Here is a 20,176-nt window from a genome sequence, read left to right as displayed (position 1 = left end):
AATCTCTGACAGTGAGGTGATATACAGATACTATTGTTATCTCGAATCTCTGACAGTAAGGTGATATACAGATACTATTGTTATCTCGAATCTCTGACAGTAAGGACAGGTGATATACAGATACTATTGTTATCTCGAATCTCTGACAGTGAGGTGATATACAGATACTATTGTTATCTCGAATCTCTGACAGTGGGGTGATATACAGATACTATTGTTATCTGGAATCTCTGACAGGTGATATACAGATACTATTGTTATCTCGAATCTCTGACAGTGAGGTGATATACAGATACTATTGTTATCTCGAATCTCTGACAGTGAGGTGATATACAGATACTATTGTCGTCCTGAATCTCTGACAGCGAGGTGATATACAGATACTATTGTCATCTTGAATCTCTGACAGTGAGGTGATATACAGATACTATTGTCATCTTGAATCTCTGACAATGAGGTGATATACAGATGCTATTGTCATCTTGAATCTCTGACAGCGAGGTGATATACAGATAATATTGTCATCTTGAATCTCTGACGTTGAGGTGATATACAGATAATATTGTCATCTTAAATCTCTGACAGTGAGGTGATATACAGATACTATTGTTATCTCGAATCTCTGACAGTGAGGTGATATACAGATACTATTGTTATCTCGAATCTCTGACAGTAAGGACAGGTGATATACAGATACTATTGTTATCTCGAATCTCTGACAGTGAGGTGATATACAGATACTATTGTTATCTCGAATCTCTGACAGTGGGGTGATATACAGATACTATTGTTATCTGGAATCTCTGACAGGTGATATACAGATACTATTGTTATCTCGAATCTCTGACAGTGAGGTGATATACAGATACTATTGTTATCTCGAATCTCTGACAGTGAGGTGATATACAGATACTATTGTCGTCCTGAATCTCTGACAGCGAGGTGATATACAGATACTATTGTCATCTTGAATCTCTGACAGTGAGGTGATATACAGATACTATTGTCATCTTGAATCTCTGACAATGAGGTGATATACAGATGCTATTGTCATCTTGAATCTCTGACAGCGAGGTGATATACAGATAATATTGTCATCTTGAATCTCTGACGTTGAGGTGATATACAGATAATATTGTCATCTTAAATCTCTGACAGTGAGGTGATATACAGATACTATTGTTATCTCGAATCTCTGACAGTGAGGTGATATACAGATACTATTTTAATCTTGAATCTCTGACAGTGAGGTGATATACAGATGCTATTGTCATCTTGAATCTCTGACAGTGAGGTGATATACAGATACTATTGTCATCTTGAATCTCTGACAGTGAGGTGATATACAGATACTATTGTTATCTCGAATCTCTGACAGTGAGGTGATATACAGATACTATTTTAATCTTGAATCTCTGACAGTGAGGTGATATACAGATGCTATTGTCATCTTGAATCTCTGACAGTGAGGTGATATACAGATACTATTGTCATCTTGAATCTCTGACAGTGAGGTGATATACAGATACTATTGTTATCTCGAATCTCTGACAGTGAGGTGATATACAGATACTATTTTAATCTTGAATCTCTGACAGTGAGGTGATATACAGATGCTATTGTCATCTTGAATCTCTGACAGTGAGGTGATATACAGATACTATTGTCATCTTGAATCTCTGACAGTGAGGTGATATACAGATACTATTGTTATCTCGAATCTCTGACAGTGAGGTGATATATAGATACTATTGTCATCTTGAATCTCTGACAGTGAGGTGATATACAGATACTATTGTTATCTCGAATCTCTGACAGTGAGGTGATATACAGATACTATTGTTATCTCGAATCTCTGACAGGTGATATACAGATACTATTGTTTTCTCGAATCTCTGACAGTGAGGTGATATACAGATACTATTGGTATCTTGAATCTCTGACAGGTGATATACAGATACTATTGTTATCTCGAATCTCTGACAGTGAGGTGATATACAGATACTATTGTTATCTCGAATCTCTGACAGTGAGGTGATATACAGATACTATTGTTATCTCGAATCTCTGACAGTGAGGTGATATACAGATACTATTGGTATCTTGAATCTCTGACAGTGAGGTGATATACAGATACTATTGTTATCTCGAATCTCTGACAGGTGATATACAGATACTATTGTTATCTCGAATCTCTGACAGTGAGGTGATATACAGATACTTTTGTTATCTGGAATCTCTGACAGTGAGGTGATATACAGATACTATTGTTATCTCGAATCTCTGACAGTGAGGTGATATACAGATACTATTGTTATCTCGAATCTCTGACAGTGAGGTTTGTAAGTAAGCGAGTCTGGACCAGCATGAAGCATGTCATCGATCCCAATTGCGTGGATCGATGGTCATGATATCAATCACTGGATAGTCTGGTCCGGACTCGATTATTTACAGACCGCCGTCATATAACTGGAATATTGCTGAGAGCGGCGTAAAAACAACCGACCAACCATCCAACCAGAAATGGGCTTCACACATTGGCATGAAGGCATGGTTGACCCCGTGATCTCATGTTGACCACCGTTCAACAGTGTGCCAGGATCCTCTTATTTCCCAAAACTGGTAAACTGGTAACTAATAACATCCGAGACGCTGAATGACAGTTTAGTAAATAGGGGCGATATTGTAAAAAAAATAACTTTAAGAATTTGCCATATTTGTTGAGGAAGATGAATTTCATGTCATATTTATTTGTCCTGTATATACGAAAGAATTCAATAGTTTGGAAAGGTTTCATTCAGTTACATGTCTCCATACTTTCTGGGACGGTCGGGTAGCCTAGTGGTTAAAGCGTTCGCTCGTCACGCCGAAGACCCGGGTTCGATTCCCGACATGGGTACATTGTGTGAAGCCCATTTCTGGTGTCCCCCGTCGTGATATTGCTGGAATATTGCTAAAAGCGGCGTAAAACCATACTCACTCACTCACTCACTCCATACTTTCTCGTCCTTATCAAATAACAATAAAACAATATATCAAGCAGCTCTGTTTAGCCATCATGCATTTATACTACTAAGTAAATTTATGTGATTATCAATATGTACATGCCATAACACCTCCTATACACATATGCAGTATTATTACATCAGCATTGTAACTGAGCTGAACTGAATTGATACCGCGGTGTCACTGAAATGTTTGTATCGGCTCCAAACCAACACACTTCATTTACTTCTGTTGAATGTTTTCTGGCACAACGTCTTCAGGATTCAATTTGGCAGGAGAATCAATCAGAGGCCTGAGAGAAGCTTGTGTATGATGGTATAACTGATTTATAACACCTCACGTATAGAGGTGTGTGCAATACGAATATAGAGACGAGTCTCAGTGTTATTTACTAGACAAGCGAGCGCGATTATGATTGCATATCGGCTCTACATTTGACGAACGATCAGCATGAGAAGGGTGTCAGAAACCCCGGATCTCAATCGGATACACACTGCTTGATCTTTTACCGAGATTATACCTTGGCTCGGGTGTCAAGGTCACGGTCAAGGTCAAGGTCACAAGCAGCCGGATCAAACAAGACATTTGTTGCCAGGGAACGACATTCAGGGAATCGGCGTGTATGAGGATTTTTTTTCGTTGGTTGTTTAACGCTGCTCTATATTCTATTTATATCCTAGTGGACAGTGAATAATCGGGTTTGGTCCAGTGTTTGATATAAAGGGCATTGTCCAACGCAATTGGGGTACGATGACAAGCAACCCAAACACCTACACGTTGGCGATCTAACCCGTAGCTTTACGTGTGGAGGTTTTTCAGGTATTTATTTTAAATAAAATATACATCGGATCACATAGGGATATTTCAGATTTCTGTGTTCAATGAAAATAATGCATACAGGAAAACAAGCCCCTGATTGGAACGGCACCATAGCGGTCTACATAACAATCAATTACCATTGTACGTTGCTCCTATCATGTGTAATCATAACATCATGTATATACATACATTTCGATGAAACCAGGAAGTGACGCCATTTTTTTACTCTTATCTACTACGGTGATTTATTTGTCAGTAACGATTACCATTTACAAATGGATAAAAACCGTACTGAATTGGTTGAACAGTTGGTTCAAATTGCATTGTACTTTTACAGCGATACTCTATGGCGGTGTGAGGAAAGTGTGTGAGTGAGTATGGTTTAACGCCGCTTTTAGCAATATTCCAGCAATATCAGGGCGGGGGACACCAGAAATGGGCTTCACACATTGTACCCATGTCGGGAATCGAACCCGGTCTTAGGCGTGACGAGCGAACGCTTTAACCACTAGGCTTCCTGACCAACCCCGGGGTGAGGAAAGGTACTACACATATCTAGGGAAATGTTCACCTCCTCGCTTACTTGCGCTTCTCGATACATGTGATGTGGCAAAGGCCACCTTCGAGATAACGGTACAAAATTCTATAGTAAAGCCAAGTTGGGACCGAGTCCAAGGTTCGAGAGATCGCTATGTATTTTAATTTGGAATTCGAGATAACACATTTATATGTATTTGTATAGTGAGGCGGTCGAGAGCGAGAATAGGTTCGAGATATCGGTACATAGTGGAGATATCGGAGATAGCGGATCCAATGTTGACGTCACACGTTGGTTTCAGACAAGGCGGGGCGGTCGGGTAGCCTAGTGGTTCAAGCGTTCGCTCGTCACGCCGAAGACCCGTGTTCGATTCCCGACATGGGTACAATGTGTGAAGCCCATTTCTGGTGTTCTCCGCCGTGATATCAGTGCTGGAATATTGCTGCAAGCGGCGTAAAACCAAACTCACTCACTCACTCAGACAAGGCACTTTAACATGAGTTATAGTTCTGAAAAGCAAACTTTGAATGGTGATTAGAAGGGCATTTCTGATCTGACCACAAGGAAAGATGCGCCGATGGTTTTAAGCTGTGCATCACTGCATAGATAAGACTGAACGATTTGTGTAACTTTGAACCAGGTCGTATATAAATTCTTTTTACTATCACCCATTTTTTCAGTCCCTGTTTCTTTGTATGTTTCATCATGAAATAATTATTGTATAATGAATATGGAGAGGGGTTTTCTAATCGGTAAGAACCAATCCATGTCACTTGCGTTAATACAATAGATTTTAACTATTGTTTCCGAATGTCAATCTTGCTTACATGTTGTTGAAAATGATGAAATTATAAATTTTTGACAACATTGTACAAATACCATACACTATATAAACAGTGAAATAATACAAATATAATACATAATATGAATATGCAAATATGATTAATATGCCGAATACAGGTGAGATTCATCTTCCAGAGGCAAGGGAGTTAACTGACTTTAAAAGTCCAGTTTCTACCCTTGCCGAACTAGGCTGGAATTAAAGAGTTATATTTTAGCTGGACAAACGAGTCTATGCATAGTCCAATCAAAATCGCGGAACGAATCGACATTGGCTTCATAAGCAACATGGCGGCTGCCATGCAGATTCTGGTCGATTGCAGGATTTGAAGAGCATGTGTACCATCAACTGTGCGTCAACAGATGTTTTAACCATTTTTTTCATGTTTATAATCAAGGGGTCAGGTGATTGGATGCTTCGCGAGTGAAGACCCATTTCATTACAATAAAGATCTGAATTATTGATCAGATCGTCTGGACTGGGCACTGCCATTTTGTTTGAAGAACTGCAAGTTATAGGAAAGGTTGGCTCTGATAGGTCAATAGGAGGGACATAGAAGGGAAATAACTCGTAATTGCCTCTCGAGCCACGAAATTCCAGCCTAGTTCGGCAAGGGTGGAAACTGGACTTTTATAGTCAGTTAACTCCCTTCACTCAGGAAGATTAGGTGAGATTCTGCATCTAGCATCACCTGGCAGAGGACCAGCCTCCATCACCCAGTGCATGACCTCCATTCTAATGTAATAGAGCTTTGTTTTGCGTCCAATCAAATTACACCCATGTGCGAGAGAAATACAGTTGGAAGTTAACCAGGTGAAGTTGATAACGTTAATTCCAGTATGAAGTTTTGGTTGTGAATGGTACAGGTTAGATAATTGAAAACAAGCAGCAAAATCCTTTATATATTCATGTTAACCCTCAAAGAATGGAGACTGAATAAACGAGGGCGTCAGAGTTCGCCGATTCCAGCCCTTTTAGGGTTTTGAAGAAAAGTACATATCTAAACAGATACGCATAGTATGATGAGATAATGAATCACTGAAGCCTCTGTATTCTCTGGGTTAGTTTAAAAAAATATAAGCCACATACAAAATGCCCGTCTCTCATCACCTTCCGACCCTAAAATGTGACTCGACCAGTATTTTCAAAAAATATTTTCCCATGCATATTTCGGTTCCGTTTCCGCATTTTACGTGTTATAAATAACATGTTGGACTTTTATTAGCAACCAATGATATTAAAATTCGACAGATTATATAAGAAATTTTTTGATGAGAAACGAGGAATTTTTGTATGTGGCCTAAGGTTGTAGAATACCCAACATATATATATATATTGTTTGCGTTTATGGAGGTGTAAAAGTATGAAAGTGTGCATACAGATTTGTATGTTTTACCTGTAAAAGTAAAATAAACATCAACAATAATAACTTGACAGACTGCTTAATCAACACAAAACAAACTGTAGACAACAACACGAAATCAGTGACATCATTCAGCGTAATAATACAACATAAGCCCCGCCCATTCAATAATCATCCAATCAGAAAACAGTATTCCGTTAGTAGGCGTGGTCTAATAGAACATAAACCCCGCCCATTCAATTATCACCCAATCAGGAAACAGTATTCCGTTAGTGGACGTGGTCTAATACAACAATAAGTCCCGCCCATTCAATTATCATCCAATCAGGAAACAGTATTCCGTTAGTGGGCGTGGTCTATATGGAACAATCCATTGCTCGGGTTCCACGGAATCATTTCCATTTTATTTGTAATGGGGAAAAAAGGGAACGTGTAGAATATTTAATATACACTTACCTTTTCTGCATATATAATCTCCGGGGGAAAATAGCACGGGTCTGAGACGGAGCACAAGCTCACACAGAAAGCCAGCCTCCGTGGCCTGGAAGATCTCCACCCGTTTCAACGTGTCCAGGTGTACATGAATGGCTATCTCAGCTTTTAACTTATCCGGTAATAAGCCAAGGTTCTTTTCTTCATCACTAGATTTATTGCACATCCACAAGTAATCGAACCACTTTATCACTCGATCCTGAAGTTTTAAAGGAACCCGTCTCAACTCCATGTATGTTTTTACTCCGTCAAGCCGCGCTGAAACAGATAAGGAATACAGTGAGTGAGTGAGTGAGTGAGTGAGTGAGTGAGTTGACAATGCTTTGAACAGAATTCCTGTCACATCTTGGGGTGCCATCTTAGTGTGGGAAGAAAACTTAAGTTGGTGCAGGTCTTTCATGAAACCGTTTTGGTGGCGACCATCCAGGAATCAAGGGTGAATCTGGGATTCGAACCCACGCCCCAGATTCGCGCCACGATCACCAGGAACTTGCACAAGGAGAAGCAATTCTTCACAGCTAATTAGAATATATCTGCACTAGTTCCACGCCTATTATGTTTTGTTGTTTAACGCCACACTCAGCAATATTCCAGCTATATGACGGCGGTCTGTAAATAATCGAGTCTGGACCAGACAATCCAGTGATTGACATCATGAGCATCGAACTTACCAATTGGGATACGATGAAATGCATCAACCAAGTCAGCGAGCCTGACCACCCGATCCCGTTAGTCGGCTCTTACAACAAGCATAGTAGCCATTTACGCAAGCATGGGTTGCTGAAGACCTATTCTACCCGGGTCTTCACGGGTTTGATGCTTTGCTGAAGGTTCGGGTAACTTATGCCGGACACGAATCCGCTATGTTTGGTTGATGCTACTTATTAAGCCGCACGCGACACCATAACTATTTGCAAACTCGGGCGATAAAGCTCAAAATAAGCAGAAAAAAATAACCCGCTAGCATTTTTATGGTTTAGTATGATTAAATCTTGAAATTAAATATCAAAGCATGCATAAACGTCTAAAATTGGACATCAACATCGAAAAAGTACTCGCAAATAGAAGTTCCATCATGGCGTGCGACAACCTCTTACTTCATTAGATACGTATAATTGCATTTTGAGTTTAACGTCGCACTCATCAATATTACAGCTATATGACGGCTGCCTGTAAATACATGAATCGCGACCAGGCAAACCAGTGATTGATATTATGAGCAACGACCCACGCTGTCCTGGTACGTTGTCACCGTGTCTTGCCACCCGACCCATCAACTCGCGTCTTTCGACAAGCATGGGTTGCTGGGGACAGTTCTCAACTTTGATCCCGACAGCACACTTGGTTGTAATTTGCTGACGATTTTTATAATGCCCACACCCCCCGGACCAACCGTGCCTCCTCAGATGAAGGGACAAAGGAAAGCGTCCCATGATGTCCTTCAATGTAGCTCTTGATACCAATCCTCTACCCTGTGTACTTGACACGTTGTGTTAATTTTCCATGTATTTTGATCACAGGCCTGAAGCGCAATAGGGGCGATCGGGTAGCCTAGTGGTTAAAGCGTTCGCTCGTCACGCCGAAGACCGGGTTCGATTCCCGACATGGGTACAATATGTGAAGCCCATTTCTGGTGTCCCCCGCCGTGATATTGCTGGAATATTGCTAAAAGCGGCGTTAAACCATACTCACTCACTCACTGAAGCGCAATAAATATGAGTATTTCTTGTAGTCGGTGAGTGAGTATGGATTTCTGGAACACCGATTTCAGCAACATTCAAGCAATATCACGGCGGGGGACACCAGAAATGGTCTTCACAGATTGTATCCATAGGGGAATCGAACCCGGGCATTCGACGTGACGAGCGAACGCATTAACCAATGGACCAATGTAGCTTCACAATCCACAGGTTCACCGTTACAAAGACCAGTGACCCGGCAGTTGAAATACGCTAGGTTTAAATGTGTGACGTTAATTAAACCGAATCATGAAGTACTTTAAACCACAATTATTATTATACAAATAATTACTCAAGGCGAGGACATTCATGCGAAAACAAGGACCCGAGGACCGCCGAAGGGATCGGGTCCGAGGACACTTGTTTTTAAATACTGACCTCAACAAGGGCAATCGTCCGTTTGGTTTTACCGAAATTTACTTTAAAGTTTATGAATTCTTTAAACCATCCTCTGTTTCATTACAGTAACGTAGCTACGAATCGTAAAATGTTAGTACCCCATTCGTGACTAATTCCAACTCGTGTTATTCCGGGACAAGCCGAATAGCGCTTCTTGCAGGTTACGGAAAGAGGCGAGTGGTGACGAATGGTTTGTATCCCAGTCGCCATCCCAGACGATCAATATCCATCACGTGACAGGTCAATACTGATCATGTGACGAGTCAATGTTCTCGAGGTCAGTGTCAGACACATGTTTTGGGCCAACATTGCAATGTATTGTTTCGTCACGTGGTACGGATTTACTAAAAGAATTGCAAGATCCTTAATGGTGGTATGACAATGCAATGTATTTAGCGTTGAATGTTTGTTTACGAAACAAATAAATAACAAGATGCGTAGATATATCTTGTGTAATATACACATATATGTACGCGAAGGTCCACATATTAATCGGGCAGTAAACGAATGCTTTTAACCCAGAACGCCTGGGTCGTCATGTACACCACAGCTGTCGCTTTGCATGGGGCAGATGTGTGAAATTTAATATTCCAAATTTGTAACCAATATTGATTATATATCCATTTAACAAGCTGGGAATTAAATATCATATCAACACATAGCGGTGACAGGCATCGCAGAATGAATTTCAGTTTTAAAATGGCGGCTTCACATAGCTTGTGCGGAAATGATATTGTGCTTGAATGATCGGTAAATGAAACCATTTGCTACAAAATAGAATATTCATATGAGCATGGCGTACTTCGATCATAACTAGGGGAGCTGTGGGAGCCGTGACAGGAAGCAGAAGTATAAAAATGTCAAGCTAACCACGCCCGCCGTTCTAAGTTATGATACGTAACGTGATTAAAAAACGGTCGGCAACGCACCAAAAGGTCCTTTTAACTTAAATTATTATTTCTAAAATAGGTTTTCGACTTTACATTAAATATAACTAGGTACAGAGAGAATGAAGGGGGTTGCGGGCAGTGATTTGTTCGAACTCTAAGCGGTAGCAATATTTCAACACTATCTGGAAACGCGGTAACAGCTTATTTGTAAAACAGTGTGTGTGTTCGACGGTCGATGTTTGGTCGAGTTAGGAACACGTATTCTCTCGAAAAGGTGTGTGTATATATGTGTATTGGTGTGTGCGCGTGCGTGTGTTGGAGTATGTGCGCGTGTGTGCGTGCGTGCGTGTGTATGTGCGTGCGTGTGTGCGCGCGTTTGTAAGAAGGTTGTTTTCAGGCGAGTTGCAATGGGTGCATATACTCTCTGGATAAGGTGTGTGTTATGAGGTCGATGTTTGGGTGAGTTGCAATGGGAGCACATACCCTCTGGATAAGGTGTGTGTGTTTTAAGGTCGATGTTTGGGTGAGTTGCAATGGGAGCACATACCCTCTGGATAAGGTGTGTGTGTTATAAGGTCGATGTTTGGGTGAGTTGCAATGGGTGCACATACCCTCTGGATAAGGTGTGTGTGTTATAAGGTCGATGTGTAGAAATTCGAACCCAGTTCATCGACGTGACGAACGACCACTTCAACCACCAGGCTACCCCAACGCTCCTTGGGGCTATTGTTGGTATAGGCGGGTCAATCACCCGCAATCAAACATAACAGTACATCTCTTGATTGAATCAGGAGTCCATGAGTACGCGACAAAGATCATATTGTTAATACAAAATCAATCGGTGCGTAACCATCACAAATTATCTGCTTCTTCAAAGTGCCCAACAGCAATGGAACCAAACAACATGCTGATAATGGAAGTCTTTTTTTAAAGGAGTGAATTAAACAACTTGTTTCTCGACGCATTGTTAAAAGAAAAAAATCAATTTGATTTTATCGTCTGCCACCTATTCCACTTTGGAATGTCGGATTGTTAAGTGTTTCCACAAGGGAAGCAGAAAGTGTTTGAAAATGGCGTTACGTGTGTTAAACCGACGGACTTGTTATCCCAGCACACCGAGCTATAAGACGCTTAGATCTAGAGCCGGTATCGGAGCGCGAAGAGGCCTGAGAGTGGCGAAGATACAAGATTGAGTTATTCTCAGAGGGATTCGAGGCTATCTGTTGCCACGGTAACCAAATACTCTTCAATCCAGCGCCTCGTTTATATTCTTGATTGTTCGAGGACAGAATATGACCCAAGAACACTCAATTTTGATTTTTGCCAAAAATAACCCACTGTTATGGTAATGTACATGGCTATAGTAACCGGCAATCGGGTCAACTATATGCGCTGACGTCATCTGATAGATCTAGAGGACATGACCCTTCCACCCTTCTACCTCTCCCCCATTCCAACATCGTCCCCCTCCCCTCCCCTTCCTACTATCTTTTTCTTTGTTTCTCTTTGGCTGAGATTTCAAGAGTACTGAAGCCCAAGAACAACCCATGACAATCGAGAATAAAAATCAATCACGTGACTGTGGAAATTAGAGCTATAATATTACGACTAGTTGTTTACATTATGTTTTTTTCTGACTTCAAAGTGGAATTTTTATATGATTAAACTTAAAAATACTATCACCAAATCTGGTTCAGGGTATTAATTTAAATGTATTCAGTTCATCTGGTTTTAATTATCAAGATAAAATCAGAGACCTCAAAAGTTATTAAATTGTGTCTCATTCTGTGCTGTGATTCATTTAAAAAACAGTTTGTAACTATCAACCCCCTTTGAAACAGAATGAAAGCGCATCCTTCCATAAAATGTGAATATGAAGTCGATCGACACGGCCTTCATACTATGAAATGGAAAGCTGAAGCTTTAATTTCATTAAAATTACAAAAATACAATTAACGAAAACAACTAAAAACAGGAAGCTACTTTTACTGAATTAAAATTAATTAAATGTATACCCACATCAATCCGAAATCACATCCGCAGTGATTAATTGAAAACTAAATTGAAAATTTATAAAACACACTTTCAGCACCGGGGTATTATCTTTCAATATTGAATTTAGAAAAGAGACGAAGCAAGGTTGAAATGAGAAATGGGGCATAAAAACGATAATGACCTTTCCGTGTGATTTTGCTTCAAAATAACGCAACGATGGGCGTAACACAGACCATTCTCGATAAGTTTCAGTCGTGAACGTGTAGTGTCACTCGGAAAACTTCGGGAAAACGCCATCAAAGCTATCATATCAAAGCTTGCCGTAACAATTGATGACGCCCTCTGTTAGACCGCCTTGTAATCATCGTCCTTCTAATGCAGGCATACGAAGAACATGGCCGCGCTTCTCCGCAATCCTGGCCGTACCAGGGCCATGAAACCAAGCTATCTCGGTATTTATCAAATTAATTGCAAAAATGAATTAGAGACAAAGCCCCAGAACTGTGTATGCGCCGTTGGGATTCTATTTTCGGGACGTCGTAAAAACGAACTTGAGCTGCCTGTTTCTGGTATGCCGTATATCTAACCGAGGCAGTGCTGAAGGAGAGATTAGATGCCAGTTGTCGAGCGCCGACTTATTGTATTGTGTAAGCCTGTTACACGATACAGAAGGCTTATTACAGATTGTACAATTAGGCTGTAACTGGACCAAAGGAAATATCAGCGCATGCGTACGTCCGATGCAAACACAGTCAATTCACTGCCCCCATAACCCTAAATGTCATTACGCACATAATTCCCTATTCAGATAAATAATAACAATAATTATAATATCTTACTTAATTTTGACCAATTGTTCCCTTAATCCAACTTCTTTTATCCTAATTTGAGTGATTTTATTAAAAAACACCCGGGTTCATTAGAAAACTCTTCCATCTATCGACTGATTCAATATTCAGTGAAGTGACTGATGATCTGATATCACCGGTCAAACATTTATCAATTATTGACCATTCATGTGGGCGATATCATGTTTTATAGACCCAAGAAACTGATATCTAGCGAGGCTGCTGGAACTGTGGGCAGTAATTTTTTTATTACATAATATAAAAATATGAATATTTCAAATTGAACAATAATTGTATCAGATGTTACGGGAAGTCACGGGAGATGATGCACAGCCTTGCGTCACGCCTTCTCTGATTGGCTGAAAACATTTCTCTCCTTTGAGCCCATTGGGCTAATCACGCAGGGCAATATCACTTTTGATTGCTGCACGGCAATATCGTGTTTCAAAGGTCATGTGGCTCATTTTCCACCAATGGAAATGCATACATAATTTGTAAATGTAATAAAAATGTTATATTATATAATTTAAGACATAAAACATATCAAGTATACATTTCATAAACAAACAATATTTAATATCATCGCCATAATGTAAAGGAAATGTAAGCATATGCATAATTCATTCTGTCGCCAAGGATATCAATAATCTGATTCAATGATAAAAATATAACACTTGCGTTTCTTTAAGTATCAGTATTTGATTTCGTGAGCAGGTGCAGCCAGGATCCGAAGACGAGGTTTATGTAACAAGAGGGGTGAGTGAGTATGGTTTAACGCCGCTTTTAGCAATATACCAGCTATATCACGGCAGGGGACTCCAGACATGGGCTTCGCACATTGTACCCATGTGGGGAATCGAACCGGGTCCTCGGCGTGACGAGTTAACGCTTTAACCACTAGGCTATCCCACCGCCCCTGTAACAAGAGGACTGAACAAGATTCTTGTATAGTCAACGTCCGGAGATAGGTCATGGGGGGTTGTGTCTAAACTAATGCAGGTTTTATTGTGCCAGCCCCAGCCAGATACAATGACGCTGTTCTAACATGGAAACCCACCTCAGACATTCAGACACAGCTTACGGACCCCCGGGCCGACCAGTTCTGTTTCACCGTTATAATGCCGAGTACAAGGCAGGGTAACAACAAGTACCATCTTTTAATGTCCTTTGGTATGACATGGCCAGGGATCGAACCACAGACCTTCCGCTCTCCGGGCAGACGCTCCACCCACTAAACCACGGAGGCGGTCTCCCGGGGTTTAGAATAACTGAGAGTCTGAAGACACCCTCGTAAAAAATACCATCTTGCTCAATACAGAATGTCTGGCCTCGTTTCTTGTGTTTGATTGATTCCGATAGAATGGAGTCTCGTTCACTTTATCACGTACAGCTCCACTACCAACGACAAATGCAACAAGACAAATTATAAAAAAAATAAATTAAGGTACACACAGGGGATATTATTAATACCCTGTATTCCCGTGCGAGAAAATACTTTAAACAACAGTACGTGTGCGCTTGTAATTTATCCGACTCTTTCTTCTCCAAATAATGGTTTAAAACGAAAAATAAGAGCAAAAATTTAAAAAACCAAAAACGATTCGCCATATAAGGCTGATGTCACTTTTTCTCTAACGTGAGATCCGAAATTGTTTCGTAAAAGATATCCATAATTGTATACTCGGTAGCGCGACCGTCCATTCATCACCCGCCTTGTGAATCGATCGGGCGCCCTTCAAATCTTGGTAGGATTCCCCCAACGGTAAAGTGTGTCTCTTCGTTGCCAGCGTACCCCATTGATCACATTTCAGATATCAAAGTTTAAACAATTTTCACCCCATTTCGACCGATGATTGTCCAATGACTACAAATCAAAGCCCGAAAATAGCCTCCCCTTCTTTTGCAGGAATCGTCGACAAGCCACGGCCAATAGCGGAGGGAAAATCCATCATGTTAGGAATTAAATCAGCAACATACGAAGCTAAGGGCTTCTTACGGTCTCTTGACATTGGTATTGATGCTTGAACACGGCGCGTGGCCACTCTTCCATCTTGGCGTGTTGACACGACTTCAGCAGGCTAACGGCTAACACTGGCCTAAAGTATTCCACGTGGAAATTTATAACACTTAAACACTGCGAGGATGTCTGTGCATTTCATCACCGCATTTATGATAAAGATCAACATCACTGTCACTCACTGTATATCATTTGTCAATATAGATTCTATTACATTTCTCCCATGCGTTAAGCTATCGTAACACTCCATTTAGAACCATTTAATGTTGCCCAGAGCTCTTAAAATTCGATCGAGCCCCGCACAGAATTGTCCGTAAACATATACCAAGCCTTTTATCCTATGGGACTAAGGCGGTGGGTAGCATTGATGGCGGGACGGAAATACCATTCCCTCTGCTGTGTCGGCCAGTGCGAAGTGGCCCTGGCACTTATTTCCCCTAAACATAGGTATTCAAATGTTCCTTTTATCAAAAGATCACCTTGCTCACGCAATAGTTTCCATTGTGGAGGGCGGAACTGGGAACGGATAACACCTCACATTGGAGGGTCCTTCATCGGACAGCTGTTCTATCTGAAATTGTGTTTGCAATTCCCCAGAGGCAGCAGTGGGTCAGTTTAGGTACTTGTTTTTTGTTGTTTTTTTGTTTAACGCCGCACTCATCAATATCAGCTATATGATGGCGAGTCTTGACCAGACAATCCAGTGACTGACATCATGAGCATCGATCCACGCAATTGGGATACGAAGACATGTATCATCAACCATGTCTGCGAGCCTGACCACCCGATCCCGTTGGTCTCCCCTTACGACAAGCAGTCGCCTTTTACGGAAAGCATGGGTCTAAGCAACCATACACGCAATATACACATCGTTAACCTCATCACAAAACTCGAGATATTATGCCATCGTTAATGCAACTATGTCATTAATATTGGATCCTGAAACGCAGAAATCCGACTGTACGCGATTAAATGACATATCCCCCCCCCCCCCCCCCCCACCCCACACACCCCCATCCCCACCCCCAGCCTGTTCCTGACATTTCACATTGAAACACGCATACTTGGGTACGTGGTTACTCGTCACTCCTGGTTGCCATGGCACCATGTGCAGTCAAAGTGGTCTTATTTACGGAAGCCTTTTAGGGCTATTTGTTTTTTTCCTTAATTTTTCTTGAAATTTCAAGATACTAAATTGAAATTTCAAGATACATACTAAGTTATAATTACTGTTTAAGATAATGATCTTGGAACTTTCAGTTAGTATCTTGAAATTTCAAGAAAACAAAACAAAAAACGAATAGCCCTTAAAGGCTTCCTTACATATTGGCAATTACAGCCATATATTTCGGTCAGTGCTAAAAAATGCATTGCAGAATGTGCAGCACGTCCAGTGAACGACAATTTGTGCTCCTCAGGGGAGGGGCGGAGATGTTTTTTAGGACAATCTACCCCCCACCCCCCACCCCCCAGCTTTATCCAACAAACTATTTCTTACTGAGCACCATCAACAAACTATTTCTTACTGACCAACAATCTATTTATCATTCTAGAAGTTGAGGAGTAAATAAGAACACATACATCTTTATGGATAACAACAACAAATTAACACAGCCGATACGTTAGTTGTAAAACTGGCAAATGCGTTTCTTGTTTTTACCAGTATAGGTTCCATCCCTCCCAGCAACAGCAACAAACGTGTAGGTGTTGAACTACTTACGAGATTCGGATCTCTGGTAAATGAAGCCTGTTAGAGTCTAGACAAGTAATTGCCGAACGGAGTTATGCCCCCTGGCACCTGTACAATCGTCAGGCAATATCCCTTCATGAACAACTGCGACATACTCAGCTGTGTCGCGGACCCATACGTCCTTGCATTCACACGTCCTCGGATATCTTCTCACAGTGAGCAGGGGCATTTACAGCTTCACTTACTCTCTGTGGGGGCCTGTCTACAAGTAGCCATAAATAATATAAATACAGATACAAGCACTGGCCATATCGAATCTTGGCCAGGCAAACACACGGATGGCGGATTGAACAACATGTGGACAGTCTGTCTTTTTTTTTGCCCTTAGACAGCCGATTAAGGTCTTGCCATATGGAAAATGTACAGGATCGTGTGTTGTGTTTCTACCCCCACAAAAGCATTTTCAATGGTGATGGCACATACTCTTAAAGTCTACAACAACAACAACAACAATAATAATAATAATAATAATTGCATAATCTGCTCCCTGGGGATATTTACATCACCGTCTACTACCGGGTACCCATACACTGCTGCGCACGATTTAAACAAAGTCGCTATTTAAAACCGATATCACATGGTCACAACGAGTTATTCATTCAGTGAGGGCTAAGCAAGTTTCACTTCATCATTTCCTCTCAGGCAGAGGCGTGAAGATCCGGGGTAGAGCAAGTCTCCAGCAACCCATGTTTGCCATAAAAGGCGACTATGCTTGTCGTAAGAGGAGACTAACGGGATCGGGTGGTCAGACTCACTGACTTGGTTGATGCATGTCATCGATCCCAATTGCGTGGATCGATGCTCATGATATTAATCACTGGATTGTCTGGTCCAGACTCGATTATTTACAGACCGCCGTCATATAGCTGGAATATTGATGAGTACGGCGTTAAACAACCAACCAACCAACAACCAACCGGACAAAGGCTGAAAATGATATTCGTAAATGAACGGCCCACCGTAAACAGAACACATACGTGTACATAATTCTTGGATGAGTTTCAAATGTGTTTGATACAAAATGATAAACTTGTAACAAAATAACAAGTGAGAATCCCCCTGCGTCAAAGAGAACGCCACGCATTGAGGAATGATTTCCAGTGTGTACACTTTTTCCATAAAGTTATTATGAGAGAAACGTCTAGACAAGGGTACAATCTTGAACATTTGGTTAATAAATGATCTGGCGTGCAGACACTCAGAAATAGACGCTAGCGCAGACACAAAGGCGATAGCTGAATTATATATATTACACTGTTACATTGGGTATAATCATACGTGGCACTTAACGGTTGGCGTGTAATAACACACAACACCGCATCCTCTTTTAGCCAGACCAGCTTCCCAAGCCTTGCAAAGTGTCTTTGCAGGAGACCTTACGTCTTTGATTAAAGATTGCCTAATTGAGGTGTCTCGTCTGCCAGACGCTAAATTGAACATCTAAATCATCAGATTGGCAAGCATTGATATAAACACGGAATTATGCGATGACATTTTCTACGAGTGCTGTAATGACAACTGGTAATAGTGCTAAAAGCTCCGGTTATGGACCAAGTGTCACACGAGTCATCATCGAGTAAAGAGACTGCCGTAACGCGAGCTTATGTTTGTCCAATTATCCCTTCGTCTCCATAGACTCCGTGGAGAATACGCATCAAACAGCTGACGTCATCTTCGACTCAGACAGTCATGATGAGAGCGACCGATGGAGATTCCTAGGCCCAGCGCAAGGACTGGCTCAATGGGATTAGTCGTTCAACAAGCAGTACTTATGCGCTTTAAACAGCTCGGGGGTCATTTGGGAAGAGTTATCGGCCTTTCTAACCACGACGGGGATCATATAGGCGGGACAACTGGTCATCAAGCATATGTCCTGATTCGCAAGTAGGCTCGTGGGACGTTGAAAGGGAGAGTATAATAGGTTGATGGGACACATATAGTTTTGTACTTTGTCACTGAGTGGCATCGTGAACCCATGAGACAGTAGTTCCATACTATTTGCCAGAACCTTTCAATCTTCAGGCAATAAAACTGATAGTTGGACGCAAAGACTCAATCTCCTGTCTTCGTGACTAAAAACAGTTCGCCAGGGGGTATTTATTGCCAATAGAAATATAACAGGTTCTGTATCCTATAAATATGTTTGGGCTGTTTGGATGGCCAAGTGGTAGAACCGCCTACACAGCACGACGAAAACCGGGTTCGATTCTCGACACAAGAATACAAGCTCATTGTTTGAGTATCCCACAGATATGGTGCTGAAAGCGGCGTAAACTTATATTCACTCTGTTACACGACAGGTTTGATACAAATTTCCCAGTACAGTAAACTACGTTTATAACGAACTCAAAGGGACCACAAATTTTAGTTCGTTATAACCGCAGTTCGTTATATGCGTATATACAGCAAATGGAAAAGGAACAAAATATAAGTTCGTCATATCTGTCAGTTCGTTATAAGCGTGTTCGTTATAAACGTATTTTACTGTACTTCATAATTAGTCGAACCACATTTCGGAGGTGATGTATGTTTTGTGTGTGTAGCATCGACTATGAAGGTCATGAAGGAATAGCGTTTCCAATTAGATTGCAGACACAGTATTTCTTATTACTTACAGCTGAATCATTTTAGAACATTTACAATTCACAAAAATAATTGGTACACTAGCGTTATTTGCAAGCTTGTAAAATACCTACCGTATTTCCTCTATTAGACATCTCCAAAACACGCCGGCCTCTTAACTGAAGTCGGGTCATTCGCTTGTACAGACACCGATCGAGCCTCTAATAGAAGAAATACGATATTCTCTTTGACGTTACATACAAAGGCACCGATGTGTATCACTTATCTGGGATATCACAATCTTCCTAACTGATTCTGGCGTACGGAATGACGAAATGATTTCACACTAAAAATATCTTTCAATCTATGCTAAAAGGGTTAAAACAAGGAAAAGCAACACAAGAAGTGGAACTCACATATTTATAATTCCGTGCCCCTCTGCGTTAAGAATCTGGTGTTACATATATCCAGTTGTTCCCCCCAAACTGATGACGTGTATCCCCACTGACCCAAATACATCGCTACAAACACAATTACTGATTATCCTTCCTACATTATTCATAAACTCGGGGGAAACTTCCCAGACAGTTTCAAAATTCGGCGACGTTGAAGGCGGTTGAAATCGCAATAAATTATCATCAAAATATTTTCAGCTGATTGAATTGACATATCTTTGCTCCTTAGTTGCTAAACAGAATACACCAGGCTCTTAATGTAATTTGGGGCTATCATAAAGATGGCGGCGCCTCACCAAAAGCTCCTAACACGGTTAACACTCTTCACGAGCTGCTGTAAAGTGATAGGTAATTCTGGAGACATCCGGACCTATTATGCGAGTGTAAACCTTTCTAATTATTTCACGATGAAAGGGAGAGCGCCCGGCGATTTGGCTTGTCGATTTCAGTTACTGTATTCCC

General features: G+C 41.1%; 1 protein-coding gene across 1 annotated transcript in view; it reads right to left on the bottom strand.

Moving 5' to 3' along the window:
- Positions 1–20,176, bottom strand: part of LOC124144038 (cyclic nucleotide-gated cation channel alpha-3-like) — a 160,191-nt gene that overhangs the window by 59,260 nt on the left and 80,755 nt on the right. Inside the window, exon 2 of the mRNA XM_046513256.2 lies at positions 7,024–7,317. Within this exon, the coding sequence (XP_046369212.1) occupies positions 7,024–7,317 (294 nt within the window). The remainder of the gene's footprint in view (positions 1–7,023; positions 7,318–20,176) is intronic.

Source organism: Haliotis rufescens, unplaced genomic scaffold, assembly GCF_023055435.1.
Source record: "Haliotis rufescens isolate VD_foot unplaced genomic scaffold, xgHalRufe1.0.p SCAF_52, whole genome shotgun sequence".
In the NCBI taxonomy this organism is placed as follows: Eukaryota; Metazoa; Mollusca; class Gastropoda; order Lepetellida; family Haliotidae; genus Haliotis; species Haliotis rufescens.
This window is presented reverse-complemented; position numbering and strand designations above follow the sequence as displayed.